The sequence below is a fragment of the Micropterus salmoides genome, unplaced genomic scaffold, assembly GCF_014851395.1.
Source record: "Micropterus salmoides isolate LMB-PRFRI ecotype aquatic unplaced genomic scaffold, ASM1485139v1 Ms_hic_scaffold_2974, whole genome shotgun sequence".
NCBI lineage: Eukaryota > Metazoa > Chordata > Actinopteri > Centrarchiformes > Centrarchidae > Micropterus > Micropterus salmoides.
Genome location: NW_024042233.1, coordinates 12,595 through 28,388, shown reverse-complemented (window position 1 = coordinate 28,388; position 15,794 = coordinate 12,595). Strand labels below are relative to the sequence as shown.

Here is a 15,794-nt window from a genome sequence, read left to right as displayed (position 1 = left end):
TGACCAAATAATTAGCAGCCCTACATGAACATTTAATTTAATTCATGAAATTATAGAACATTTTTGTGTGAAATTGCACCTCTGCCTTCTTTCTGTACAGGCTAATGCTTCATTCAATACATTTTCTTTATTTTTAACTTATAAAACTTTTGAAATGGTTTTACATTTGGTGAAGAGCGCATTATGGGTTGTTTAGGACTCGAAACTCAAAGTTTAAGACTTGGACTTGTTGGTCCTTGACTTGAGACTTGACTCGGACTTGCCAGTCATGATCGGTTTGGACTTGGGACTTGAGTGCTAAGACTTGAGACTTGACTCGGACTTGTAAAACAATGACTTGGTCCCACCTCTGGAAAACCATCACTTAATCATTATTTATTTCTTTCCTTTCCTGCCTTTCCTCCAGGTGATGCATACTATCTGGCCATCGGAGGTGGTGTAGCAGAACACAACTGGAACCATATTAAACGGTACTTCAGGACCAAGGCTTCCGCTGCCAGCTGACAGACCACTCTGAGGACATGGGGATGATCAGCATCCAGGGACCCAAGAGGTAGGACAAGAAAAGGAGGAGAGAGGGATGAAAGAGGGCTATGAATGAACGGAGACATTGTCAGGATTATATATCCAGGTGAGAAAAGGAAAAGGAGTGAGTGACAAAAAAAGAATGGTAGACGGGGGGAAAAAATTAACTGATTGGTCCAAAGATGAGTTATGAATCACATACTGCACATGAAAGGTGGGGAAAAAAGACGAGCTGTTCGATCGATAAGAGGGAAAGCAGGTTAAGAGCCTATCTTCAAGACTTGGCCAGGGGCAGAAGAGGTGAGTGAGTACAGGGGCGGAGGTGGGTTGAAAACAGGAGACAGGAGCAGGGAGGTTCATGGGTAACTCTGCTGTTTCATGATAAATTCAAATCTATTTTTTGAACTGAGTGAATGATAAAATATAAAGATTAGTTGCAGTTGCACTCTCTGTGTCCACAACAGTTGGGTTTAAAACGTTGAACCTGGCACTGACCCATGACTAGCTTACTTCAGACCACCAGCAGGTCAACGTTTTCAGTTATCTGGTGAAATATTTCAACTAGGTATGTCCAGATAAATTATTTCTCAATCGATCTCAATCCGATTCCTTTTAATATTGGGTATCTGCTGATACTGATTTTGACCTGATAACTATAAACTATTAAGTTTGCAAGCTTAAATTATTATAGATTATAGTAGGGCTGCAGCTAACGATGATTTTAGTATTTGAAGCTTCTATCGGTTATTTCGATTCATTGATGCATCGTTTAAGAAGTACTTTTAAAAAATTCGGGATCAGCTATGCATGTTTATAGGTGATAGATATTTATTGGTCCTTTCGGAAATTAATAGTGTGTCATATAGTAAACATCAGACCAACAATCAGACAGCTGCTTTACAAACACAAACATCACAAGTGCACATATACAAGTTATACTAAAGGCTCGTGCAGACTACACGACTTTCAGCGTCGGCCGATGACCGTGCTGTTCAGACTACACAACTTGCAGTCATGTGATGGGAGTCTTGAAGTCGTTGTGGCGTTCACACTACGTGACTGATCGGTGACAGGGGGTCACACACTACACAAGCTGACAGCAGCTGTGTCACCCGACGCTGGTCTCCAAACCACGTTTTGTCAAGAATACACGTGAAATGTGAAACGAGTGATCCTGCACACGCAACGTCTTTTGTTTGTTATTATAAAGAAAGGACATTTTGGACACTTTCTTCTTTGTCCCTCGCTATTTTCTCTCTTCCTCCACTTTGCAAACAGGTCCATTATAATCACGTCGTGTTCACAGCGTAAGCGCGACAGTAATAAATGTCCGTGTGAAACACTGTTGTGTTTAGTTATATGGATTAAACGAAGCATCGATGCAAAGAATTTGTGTCGATGCATTTTATTAATCGATGAATCATAGAAAATGTACTGTTACCAACAGACAAGTTTAATTTTGGCATCATATCCAGTTACTCTCGGGTTCAGCGTTTATAGAGACATTTGCTCAGCTGCATGGGAAATTTGTCATTTTAACCAGTGAAGAATTGAATTATCAGCTTTATTTTAGCTGACACCATTAAAATATGCCTGGATCAGCTCCTGGATTCTTTTGGATTGGCTCGGGAGATCTCTAATCTCAACATCTACCAGATGGAATCTGTTTGTTTTCTAGTAGGTTATTTCTTATTTCACCATTTAAATTTTACTTCACTCTCCATCTTGTTTTAGTGTTTATTCACTACTTGAATCTGGTCACCTTGCTTTTCCCTTCAGTTCTCTTTTCCCCACGCGCACACACAGACACCCACACCTACATCTCTGGTCTCTGCTCTAACTGCTTACATCTCTCTTGCTCTCTCCCTGTATGTGTCTGCTCTGTTGACTTTCTTCATCAGAAGTATGTTTTATAAAGTTGCCAAAAAGTCACAGAAGGAGTTTACCACCTGCGATTCATTTTCACATCAGCCGGTGCGCCACATGTGGAGGAGGTTTGTTAATGATGTAGCCCATAGAAACGATCAAAACCAACCATCTTCACTGGTGTGTTCACTGTTCACTCTCTCTTTACCTGGTCCGTGCTTGTAAATATCCACCGTGTCTGCGTCTTGTAACGCAATAGACAACATATCTTTCTGTGTTTTCTCTGCAAAATGGGTCCAAATAATATACCTGGGTACAGAATTGTTATAGGATAACTATAACCTCATAGTAGATACTGGTGTTTATTAACTGATTTAAGGCCTCTCAACAATAAACTCTGCTTTTCTCAGTCTCAGAGTTCAACATGATATTAAATTTTAGATTGGCACATTATGTTTTTGTAATAGAAAGGTAATCTTATTCCTACATCTCTTCACCTGCACCGTCTGCCATGATGACTCACTAGTGGAAACACTGCACTGACAACTTTCACGGACTAAATATTAAGTCTTTATAATGTCTTATGAAATTATACTGTACAGCTTAGATCCCTGAACGAGGACGACCAAGGATTAAGTTGTAACAGTAGTATGCTATATGAATGCTGTCAAACGCAGTGTTTATGTATGAAAGAAGTACGTATATAGCTGTTTGATTTATTTCAAGCCCTGGAAAATCTCTTGCTCTTGTGGCTGATAACATTCAGCAACTTCCATTGTGTGTGTGTGTCACTGTAACTTTGGTTAAATTTAAAAGCACCCGTAGGGTTTGATCCTACAGGTTCTAGGATCTGGAGAAGGGGAGATGTGTGATCTTGCATTACTACTACTGGTAGACTTGAAAATCAAAGGCTGTTCTAAAATGTAGGCCATTCAGATATTTGTATGGTATGACAAAAAATTCCACATCTACCAATACCTAATATCTTTCATCTTTAACAACAGTAATAATTACATTTGTATGAGACCATATTCTTCACACAAACATTTTTCTCCCTTTAACTTCACTTTTGTGGTTTTGCAATTCTTTGGATTTTACTTGAACTGAACCATAAACTAAAAACGTCACAGAATTCCTTTTTTACTCTTGTCCATCAGAACCACCATCTATTGATTTCTTCATGTAAGGATGAGAAATCGTGTACTGTACACGTGCAAAAGGGTATCGCATATTCGGACATGGGATGTAGTCCAAGCTTGTCACTATCTTCTTGCTCCTACAGCTTCCCCTTTGTACTTCACTCAAAGAGCAAGCCAGGCCACCTTTACCTCTTCCCGATCTCATTCTCTGAACTTCTCATCTATCTATCCTTTCCCTCTCACCTCCTCTCCTCCCCACCTCGCCACCCTCCATCTTTGTTCTTCCTTCATACCAGCAGCAGGGTTAGGCCACTCTGTTCTCTGTGTGGGCTTAGTCGATTTCTTCTCCTTGAGGCTTTTCTTATCCTCTGTTCGCCTAAGTTTCTTTTCTCTTAGATCTTATCCAACTCTATTGCTCTTCCCTCCCAAGTCCTCCCATTTTGCTCAATCACCTTTTCTCAGTGTCCTCTTTTTCCAGATTTTTTTCTCCCTATCACTTTTATTGCTTACGTCAAAACAGAAAGCAGTGCATCACCAGCAGCAGTTCATTTTATAGATACATTCACAATAGGATGTTTTTTTATTATGGAGTTTTCTTGAGCATCCAAAGCGCACTCAGCTTATGAGTGTCTGTATTTGCATCTGTAGAGGTTTTGTGTGTGGGTGTGTGGTTGGGTTTGTGTGGGTGTGTGTTTTACTGTGTTCGTGGTGTACAAAACTGGGATTTACTATACTTCTAGGGACCGAACTGCTTTGTGGCGCGGAAAATGCTGGATCCCACAAGTTTAAAAGGCTGGTTAGGGGTTAACACTTGGTTTTAGGGTTCAGGATAGAATTAGGTTAGCGTTAAGGTTAGGCATGTAATTGTGATGGTTATGGTTAGGTTAACATGCTAGGAAATGCATTATGTCACTGAGATGTCCCCACAAAGATGGTAAGACAAATGTGTGCGTGTGTGTGTTCATGGCATAAACAAGATTGGCATCTGTAATTCCTCTGCACAACACTGTAATGATTCTCAGCTCCTCGTCATTGTTTCTGCCACATATGAAGAATTGCAGAGAATCGATCCTCCAATGTTTGAGTTTTGTTTCTTAGCAACAAATTGATCTCTTTTAAAGCTTGAGGAGAGAGGAAATTACAGCGTTTATGGAAATGTGCTCGTCTCAAGTTTTATCTCCCAGAGATGTCTCATTCCAAGTCTCTGGAGTGGGGAGTCCATTAACTTGCAGCTTTTGTCTCACATAGCTTTGGCAGCATGCTCCAAGGGTGAAACTGGTGCTCTATCATTTGTTTTGTAATTATGAACCTTATTTATAATATATGAAATTATGTGATACCCTGTTCGGTGGTGGGCCAACGGCAGTTTTTGCATATTTAGACGATACCTATCGAGGGAGGACAACTTCTACAGTTTTCAACAAATGAAACAAAATTTGTTGCCACTCGTACTTCTTGACCATTTTTTGTTTATCAGTAACTTTATTAATAGGCAATAGGAGCGTGCAAACTTATATGTACTTATCATCCAATAGTGTGCTTGGAAAGACATGCGAAGCGAGTTAACTGCAGGTTAAATACGTGGATATAATAAGTTATCATTAAATCAATGAGTGAACTTGCGCTAACACGTGTAGTTTATAGGCTATTATTGGCCATTTTACTGTCAACAAAACCAAAATTAAAATAGATCTACGTTGTAATTACAGACTGTAAACATTTCCTATTCTGCCTTTTTTGTATAGCTTCATTGTACAAGTCACTAAACTACTCTTAAGAGTCTAAAGAAGCAAATAGAGGAAAAGAGAGACTGCACATCCAGCTGATCACACATACTACTTCTGATATCTGATCGGTGATTTGAAAAGCAAATAAAAATGTACAGACTAGTTTTCAGTGATACCAGTAGATGAAACCAACGGAAAGCCAAGCTTGTAGTGATAAAATTACAACAGTGACGAACATGTCTGAGACTTCAGCCAAAGGTGAGCGGCTGTTAAAATCACACATGGACTTACAAGCAGGTGCAGGCACACAAGAGAAAAAAGGTGTGATCTTCTTTCTTTCCGTGTGTTACTTGCATGTTTGGCTGCAAGCAAAAGCATACAAATAGTATTTTTTTGCCGCAATCGGTTTACAAAAAGTATCGATTGAAGTACTGGTTTGACCGGAGACGTTTTGATACCACTCGATACTGGACTGTTACGGTCGATACCTTAAAGGTATCAAGTAGGGATACCCATCCCTATTGATTGGTGATTTATTTGATAAATCACATCACTGTGTTCCGACCCACCTGTTTCTGTAACAGGAGTGAGACTTCTAGCTGCAATGGACACTGTTGAGACAAGAGAAGCACAACATAATTAATCCCCTCACTCATTCACTTTACTCCAATTAAATCCAATGAAGTGCTCAGTAACATTAAAACTACATCCATTATACACAGAAGAGACCCAGGCTGTTGGCTCCTTTTCATCTCAAATGATCTACTCAGCTGACACACTTTACAGTTGACACCAAACTTTAATATATTATATAAACTGGATGATCTGAGATAACAGTAACACAACAGAAAGAAAATAGGTAGAAATAATGGCAACCTCCACTTTTGTGGTGCATAGTGTCCTCTAACTCAAATTGATCCTCAGCACTGCACCATAGAATATAGTTTATTTCTGTGTATTGTAATTTCCATTTTATGATTGTTTTTGTATACTGTAGATTGTATGAGAGTTACAAACCACATTTCATTTTACAACTCTCTTGTAATGTGACAATTAAACGTACCTTCTACTTTTTTGTGATAACTAATTTGACACAGCACCTCCCCATGATACCATCAATAGTTTCGGGGACCATAAATTAAGCACTGTTATAGAGGATGGGTCACTAACCTGATTTCTTCAGTTAGTGATTAGGTGGGTCGGGATGCATCGTGATGATGCACAGCCTTAAAACAAGCTGAAGCCTAAATCTGTGAATGTCTTCCGCTTGTTCAGTGCTAGGGGTAGAAACAGACAGAAGATGGTGAGAAACTCCAGCCCAGACACGGGCTGTAAGGTTACACACCACTGACTACTACACATTGAAACGAGCATCATTTGCAAGCATAAATAAAAATACAAATATGAGTCAAATCTAGCTAATGACAAATAGATGCAAGTCACGTTCAACTAATTGGTGCATAATGTTATCTAGCAAGCGTAGCGTTAGCTAACACTACCTTTAATGTTACATGGTAAGGTCACTGTACGTTTGAACAACTAACGTTATGTAATAAAAGAAGTTGCATCACGAACATTTTCCAACAACTTTAATTTGTTAGTAGGCTGCCATGTTTGCCGGTAACTTTAACGAACTTTAAAGTATGGTTTGGGGAAAATGTGCAAGCATTACGAGTGGTAACCATTGTGGCAACAAACGGAATCTGATTAAGAATAAAACAATCTTCACAACTTCAAAAATCTGGGTCCTCCATCGATAGGGATCATTACTAAAGCACATACGCGGCCTCAGCCCACCACCTCTGTGAGATAGGGGTGTGTGTGTGTGTGTGTGTGTGTGTGTGTGTGTGTGTGTGTGTTAAGTGGCAAGTCAGAGGAACAAATTGGTGGTTGCTAGACTCCCTCACACACACACACACACACACACACACACACACACACACACACACACACACACACACACACACACACACACACACAAACAGAGCCATTCACTGATTATAAATAGCTAATTGGCATTGCTCTTAGGCTCTTGAGTTCAGTGAACAAAGCATTGCTTAAGAGAAAACAGAAATCGGACGACAGCTTGAAGGAAATATAAGCGTGTGCATCATACCAGCACATACATGACATACATGCCTGCAATCATGCATGTACTGTGTACAAGAAATATTTTATTTGCATTATGATGACCATAACCGCTCACCCTGTTCACACAAACTTCCACATCAAGTCATTACCACGTCAATAACCCACACAGATGCTCAAACATGTACAGCACACAAAGCGTAACTTGAACCCTTCCCCAAATACCTTCAACCGTAGCTTCCTGCCACACTGTTGCAAAAATATCCTTTAGAAAAGGCCTCTACCTGCCCACTCACACACACACAAGTAGCAAAGTAAGCTAAACTTAGTCCTTTTTTTTTCTGTTGACTCATCTTTATGTAATATTGATTTGTGTGTGTTTGTGTTTGTGGAAGAAGGAGACATGGTACATTTCTACAGCAAATATAAGAGGTGCTGCTGTAGTTTTGTAGTAATGTTTTCTTGAAATATTTTTTAAAAAGTCTGATTTGATTATTGCAAAGGATACAGATAAGCATCTGTCACCACACCAGTTGCACGGGTGTAAACGCAAAATATTTTGTTACTACTACTGCTGTTCATAACGTTCCTGTGTTTTCTCTTTATGTGCAGTCGAGAGGTTCTTCAGGAAGTGTTGGACACAGACCTGAGCAACGAAGCTTTCCCATTCTCTACCCACAAAGTTGTCAACGCAGCAGGGCATCAGGTGAGAACACACACTCAGTGCCTCAACTCATTTCTACATTTATTGTATATAGTACATTTAGCAACTTCAAAATAACCCTAGCTTTAGTACTAGCAGTACTAGCTAAATGCCGGTAATTAAAAAAAACTAACAAAATTCTATGCAAATCACATGCTGTTGAATGAAACGGGTGTCTTATTTCAAAGACTCAGTCAGCAGAGATTATAGACTGTGTGTGTGTGTGTGTGTGAGACAGATGGCAGGTTTTAAGTCGTCCTTGTGACTTACTTAGAAGTAAAGTCTGTCCACATGTTTTGTTTTTCTCTACCTTCTTTCCGCCTTCTATCTCTTTCTACATCTTCGCCTGAAGTCAAAAACTCAAAACAAAGTTTATAGCGCTGTTGTTTTCAAGCACTGGGGAAATTGTATAATTATACTTTGCTGTATTTTCCTTTCCATTTTCTCACAATAATGCTGTAAGGGAATGTGACTCCAGCCTCTCAGGTTGACCTCTACACTGTTCCTGGCCTCAGACCAACTGCCACATGCTGCGAGACATATGTCCATGCACACTCGCTCTGTCTTAGTTGCTCTTGCGTGAATTATGCAACGCTCCAGTGATTGCAGTCAGCATCTTCTCACAGCTCTGCAGAAGTGTTTGTGCATGTGTGCGCGTGTTGCTTGTGCTGTGTTCCAGCTGGTTGCCGGCTTCGTCTGGGTGACATTTTAATGGCTGCACTGCTGTGAGAACAGAGCGCTCCCTCTGCCCTCTGCTCCCCTCATAGCTCATTAGACTCTCTCTCTCTCTCTCTCTCTCTCTCTCTCTCTCTCTCTCTCTCTCTCTCTCTCTCTCTCTCTCTCTCTCTCTCTCTCTCTCTCTCTCTCTCTCTCTCTCTCTCTCTCTCTCTCTCCCCAACTTGCCAGTTCAAGCGAGTGTGCTGGCATGCGTGATAGGTGTTATGAGCATTTTTTGTACTTGTGTCTGTCTGTGCTATGTGTGTCTGTGTTTGATGTATGCCTGATAAATGTATGAGTGACAGTGTGCATGAGGCATGCATGTGTTTCTGTGTGTTTAAGTGTGTCGCCTGTGTATCTGGTGGAGTGTGTGTGTGTTGTGAATAAGCGCAGGCCTACATGTACTTCCCTCCCCAGAGTTTCATGGTGTACATATGGGGCCCAGGGTGATCCCTGGCTGGCCAGATGGCCTGGCTGTCACAGCACCCACTGGGGAAACTGTTGGAGAGAGTTTTCTCTCCTATTTTTTCACTCCCTTACACATTTTCTCACTCTCTTACTTTCCTTTTCTCTTATGCTGTCAGTCTTATATTTTTTGCATCCAAGCCATTCTGGTATTTGTCAATCTGGGTGTTATTCTCATATTGTATCTATTGTGACTATTATATCCTGGCAGATACATGAAAAATCTAAACTCAGTAATCAAATCATCCTTGCATCCCTTATCCCTCCATCTGGACCCTTACTCCATTCCGCCTACATCATCTCGGCTCTCCTCCATCCATAATATACAATATAATATTCCAAATACGCATCTTTATTGGCATGGTTTTGTTAGTGAGTGAAATAAAAAACAAAAAGTAGTCCCCTGCAAATGCTTGTAAATCTTCTTGCAGACTGCATAGCTGACCTGTCTGCCAAATTATTGTGCCTGCAAGTCTCCGAATTTCAAAAATGGAATGACAGCATCCACACTGCGCACTTTTCATGGATTGCCACTAAAGATAAACAGATTCTAGTTGCATGTAATTGTTCCACAGCTGCTGAGCAGTTTACCACAGCAGCCACAGTGATTTACAGCGGACTACTTTCTGTGTTTACTTGCAGTTGGAAAGACGTTTTTTGAGATGATATCTGTTAAATTTAATTTTCTTGCGGTGGCTGTAGGAGGCTCACCCCATTCAACACCGTTCTTACTGCATTTTTAAAAAAAATCTCTACAATGGAGGTGTTGAGTAAAATGACAAATACTCACAATGGATGGAATTATGAGAATAACAGCCAGGTTGATAAATATTTGTAGTGTTTCCTTTTCTACCTTCAGTGCCTCAATTTTCAGAGTCATTCATTTAATTTCTTTCAGGCCCCATCTCTGCCAACTTCTCTGCACTGTTGACCTATTCTCTTAACCCCCAAATATGTTATGTATGTAATGTCTTTCAGGCATTTTGGACACAACATTCATTTCTAAAGGGAGATTATATTTCCCCTGTTTCTCTCTTTATGTACTTATCCTTGAATCTACTCTATTCTATTTTGTTCTGCTGGTCTCTCTCACTCACACACACACACAGACACACACAGACACACACAAGCAGAGGCATGGCAGCTTGGTCCTCTACATGCCTCTCTTCATCTCTCTAAGCCTCCTCTCTTCCCCTCTCTTATCCAGGTGCGAGCTATGCGTCTGTCATTTGTCGGAGAGCTCGGCTGGGAGCTGCACATTCCCAAAGACTCTTGCCTTCCAGTCTACCATGCTGTCATGGCTGCTGGTGCAAAGCACGGCATCACCAACTCCGGCTACAGGGCCATCGACTCACTCAGCATAGAGAAAGGTAACTTCCAATAAGACGTCATGAATAATGTAATCATATCCATAACAAATCCAGCCAGTAAAATAACCCTGTGGTGTGTTACCACAAGAGCCACCTCTCACGTTACATTTTTTCCATTGTTGATAACATAAATATTGATTAGACTGATTGACTTTTTTTGCTCAAATCCCCATCTTATGTTGCTTCTCATATTTTATGTCTCAGCTCTTTCTCTCCCTCTCTTTATCAGGGTACAGACATTGGCACGCTGACCTTCGCCCAGATGACACACCTCTGGAGGCGGGGCTAGCCTTCACCTGCAAACTGAAGAGTTCCATCCCGTTCCAGGGCCGTGATAGGCTGGAGAAACAGAAAGAGGAGGGGCTGAGGAGGCGCATCATCTGCTTCACCATTGATGAGTATGTAAAGCCTGACATTACAAGCTAGTCAGAAAGAAATTCATGAACTGGACAAAGTTTCTTTACAATATCAGAAATTTTTCACATAGTGGGAAATTTTAGAAGACAAAAAATAATTCTCAAATAAAGCTTCATGTATTGAAGCCACTTTAACGTCTTAGATTCCCAAGATTTCCATTTTCTTTGGCAAATACAGGCCCAAACTGAAACTTTGGATACATTTATGACTTTTTCTTGTAGACTTTTGTCTGAAAAACACAAAACATTCAAAATATTTGACTTAATTTAGATTGTAAGATGCAATGTCAAATGTCTGCTCCGGAGATGCAAGCACCCAACAGTTTGCTATCATAAAAACATTACTTTTTTGTGTGAAAGAGACATTGTCAAAGTTGGCATATTCTGTTTGGGCCCAACATCCATGATTAGTGTGTATGTGTTTGTCTGTCTCTCTCTCTATCTCTATCAGGAAAGTACCGATGTTCGGTCTGGAGGCCATTTTCCGTAACGGCGTTCCCGTTGGTCACCTGCGGCGTTCTGACTATGGCTTCTTTATCGACAAAACTATTGGCTATGGATATATCCGCAGCCCTGATGGGGGAGTGGTAAAGACATTAGACACACAACACTTACACATATACTCGCACACTGTGTCTTATCAGTAATGTCTTTAATTCTTTCATACCTTTGTTTTGTTTCCTGGGCTGTTGTCTTTTGTGGTCTCATATTCTGCCTAATTTTTTAAAGAAAATCTTTTTACAGTGAGGTGAGATCCCACTTGTCTACAATTGTTCTGTGTATTGATTAGCAATGTGCAATAAAATCTTGACAAGAAGACTGAAAAAGGACAGATTGCTTCACTAGCACCAAGAAAATAACTTTATTCTACAAAATTAAGGTGAAATGATCAGACAAGTGTTAATTCAGTTTTCTTTTTTAATGACTTGAGGACTCAATAATAGATAATTTGTAAATATTATTATAATAGTATATGATCATATTATAATGGTATATGATAATACTATTATTGTTATTGATATTTAATATTATTTGGCTATATAATTTCCCTAATGCTTGGAATGAGCACATACACTTAACCAGAAAAGTACTGTATTTATGTGGTGTAAATGTGAGCGTACTTCAGGTATTTTCAGCTGTCAGGTCCAGATGGTAACAGATGGAACATCAGATAAGAAGAAGGAGGAGGCAAGAGAGTCGTTATCGTTATTATTATTGGTTGAAGTGGTTGGCTCCAAAGCAAAGACTGTGTTTTAGATTCTGAAAAATAGAACAATCCTTCTGTGATTTGTCAGAGTATTTAGATATATTTAGATATATGAGTGTGTGCTCAGTAGACTCACATGCTGTGCGTGCATGTGTGTGTGTGATAACATGTCTGCCTTTGTGTTTCTGTGTGCTCATTTGTTTAATATCCATCCCCGAGTTGTAACCAGGGAAACAAAGCGGATTGACCGTTAGCTTTGTCGAGCACTTTAGTTTGGAAATTCACTGTGTGGACAAGTGCACAAAGACAGAGACACACACACACGTGCATTCATGTGCACACACAAGTCTTTGGTATCTAATCTCCTGTCACTTAGCATTACACATCACTTCCCCTACAATCACACCACTGGCTTCTGCAGGGGGGTGTGTGTGTGTGTGTGTGTGTGTTTTAAGTGTCTTCTTTCCTAAGAAGACCTACACGAGAATATGTCAATGCTAAGTCTGTACTGCATAACCCTTAACAAGTTGAATTGTGCTTTGGAAATCATGAAGCGCCTACTTGCAGGAAGGCACCTTTGCGATAAATGTCTGCAGTAGGTGCTGTTAATGAATTGTAACTGATTTCTTTTAATTGAAATTAATAAGCACACTTATATTTCATTTTGTGTTGTAATAGGAACAAATGACAAAAAAAGTTTGTATTTAGTTATAGAATGAACTTAATTTCCCCTCAGAAACCTGGGATCATGTACTGTATGTATCTTCATAGAATACAGTGATATTGGCAACAGGCTGCAGGGTTGGTTCGGGGACTTAGAGGATTGTAAGGGAGCACTGAATATGGCCAAATACAGGTACATTATGGATCCGTTGGCTGGTCGATGTACCTGGCCTTCGGTCTCAGTTCATTGGAGTGTGTGTAATACTTGCCCATTCAAACTCAGGTAAGGGCATCAACCAATGTCAAATGGCTGCTGACGTTTTAAGCTGGAGCGAAAGCGGCTTTGTTCTTGAATAAGGTTATCAGTTAAATAGAGCCTTTGACCACAATACTGCTCCATCTAAGTGGCGATGAGAGGTGTGTGTGTGTGTGTGAGAGACAGATTGACAGATCAGTGGGAGAACTGCAAGGGGGAAAGGGAGTCAAAATTAGCTCTCTTGGTTACGAGGGAGCTGACATTGACTCATGAGTGAATGAATTGCTTTCAGCGTTTTATAACTCTTGCGCCGTTCTCTTCTGTCAGATATGAACGCCGTGAAATTGTCCGTTCTGGAGTGCTGTGCCAGTTGAGTTTTTGCAAAGAGTTTGGATTAATTGGCCACCTCATTTTCACTCTCACTTTTAATCTCCATGGTCCTCCTCATCTACCAAAATTTAAATTTCCACCACTCTCTCCTTTCCTTGCTCATCTCCCTCTGTCTTTTTTTTTTGTTTCCTTGCCTCTCATTTTCACCCCATCTCTCTCGCTCTCTCTTCCTGTCTTTACCAGGTGAGTGCTGATTTCATACAGAGCGGCAAGTTTACCCTGGAGAGGATGGGAGTGACGTACAAGGCCAAGGCCCACCTCAAATCTCCGTTTGACCCTGAGAATAAACGTGTCAAGGGCATCTATGCTTGAGAAGTACTGCAAATGTAAAAAACCTGAGCAATAACACTCTTGGTTGGAGAATGAGGCTGAGAGAGGTGCAACAGTTTTTTTTTTTTACATGCAGGTGCAGCTGTTTTAGTGTTTAATAAATGTCAAATGTTGATTGAATGTTGTTTTTATACCTGCTCTGGGTTTGAGCAACAGCGTTCAATATGAAGACAAATTCAAGAGTGTGTTATCTCCACTAATCAAATTTTTTTTTTTACCCGTACAACTGGGTCAACTGAATGTAAAAATTAATTTTTGATCATGGATTTATCTTAAGGACTCAAATAGCAGCACATGATCCATTTTTAATTTTAGAAATAGGAACTAAACCGAACAATCTTTGTGTCCATCAACATTCATACAGGCTAATTCAGAATAGTGCCTTAATCTGTAACTACTTAATGTCACTGGACATTTCAAGTGGCAAGGTTGCATGTATGATTTTTTGGCCATGGAGTACTGTATCAGGGAATGGAAGTATTATCAAACTACTAGCCCTTCAGGCAGTTTGACTCAGATTACAGTGACTGATGTTTGTACTGATGATGATAATGTCTAAAAACAGAGTTTTACTCGCTTGTATGGTATCTAAATCTTAGGCAGACATCCTGAGTGTTTATCAGAGTTGCAGGGAAAGGGAGAAAAAACACCCTGAGGCACAGTGCACCAGCTGGGGACATAACACTGCTGGAGAAAAATGACAGAAAAAGACAAGAGTTATCAGAAAGCAGCTGTTACAGCAATGCTTTGTTTTCTGATCTGTCCCCTGGTTGCTTTGCTCTGCGGTGATAAACTTCTGTTGCTGCTATCGGCAAACTCAGTTCTCTGTTTTTTTGTAATAAATACATTATGATTTAATATGGCTATCTATCAATTCAGGCATCCTTAGGAGTTCTCATTTTGTCTTGTTTTGCTGTTAAATCAAACTCAACACATTGTGCATCTGCTTCACGTTCAAGCCCTCCCAGCAGTTCATGGGGCATACTCGCTTCTTGAGTACTTTTTCTGTGAAGCATCAGCAGCATATTTAAAACCGTCTTAGTCCCTTTAATTACTAATTAGTACTTAAAATTCAAAACATGAAGTTAGTACAGTGAGAATAACTGGACTTTAGTGTAGGACTTGTGTGATTAATATGTAAATGACCCTGAATCAAGTGTGTGTGTGTGTGTGTGTGTGTGTGTGTGTATAAAAACTTTTTTTGTCGACAATTCATGGTTGCTGGAATGGAAATGTCTTACTATGCTTTCAGTTTTAACAGGGAAAACTGTGATTAAAAAAACAAGAAGAGAAATCACTAGTTAAGCACCTTAATAACTGATTCATGTCTTTTAATGCAGGTGCAGGTATGTGGATGTGAAATGTAGTAACAAAGATAAAACACCTATTATTCATTATATTTTCCACACAAGCACAGTTTAGGCCAAACAAAAACCAAAGTTCATCACATGCGCTTTGTGAACAGCAGCCAAAAAAGTGTGTCAAAGCAGAAGAAGGCATTTGTATGTACAGCTACTATTTACCCCTCAGTTTTGCTGCACGTTCAGCACAAAATGTTTACTAATGTGGAGTGATTCATTGATTTGCCCAGGAGGCCATTAATCATTGAAATGGTTGTTCACAGTAGAAGCTTAGGTTAATAGCAAGATTTATATGGGAAATGTGAAACGGACAGATAAAACACTGTCACTACTGGTACCCTACCACAATATGTCCACAGGTATTTTCTAATTCAGTTTATACAATTCCTCTTCCTTCCGATATTGTGATGTGAATATTGCAAATGCCTCTATGATGAAAAGCAGGTAAAGTTAATTCTTAAATGCTAAAAGTGTAACATTTTCAATGCTGAGCTATTAAATACAGTTCTTAAAATTGTTATCCTTGTTGTTATTATTGTCTTAAGATAATTTTTTGACCAGTTTAAAGAGC

General features: G+C 39.8%; 1 protein-coding gene across 1 annotated transcript; it reads left to right on the top strand.

Annotated features, from left to right (window-relative positions):
• Positions 1–406: 406 nt before the first annotated feature.
• Positions 407–15,743, top strand: LOC119882202 (sarcosine dehydrogenase, mitochondrial-like; the record flags this gene model as incomplete). Its single annotated transcript, XM_038692195.1, is given in 6 exon segments — positions 407–553; positions 7,958–8,051; positions 10,438–10,600; positions 10,830–10,998; positions 11,468–11,603; positions 13,716–15,743. Coding segments are annotated over 6 exon segments (723 nt in total). The 3' UTR covers positions 13,845–15,743.
• Positions 15,744–15,794: the final 51 nt, after the last annotated feature.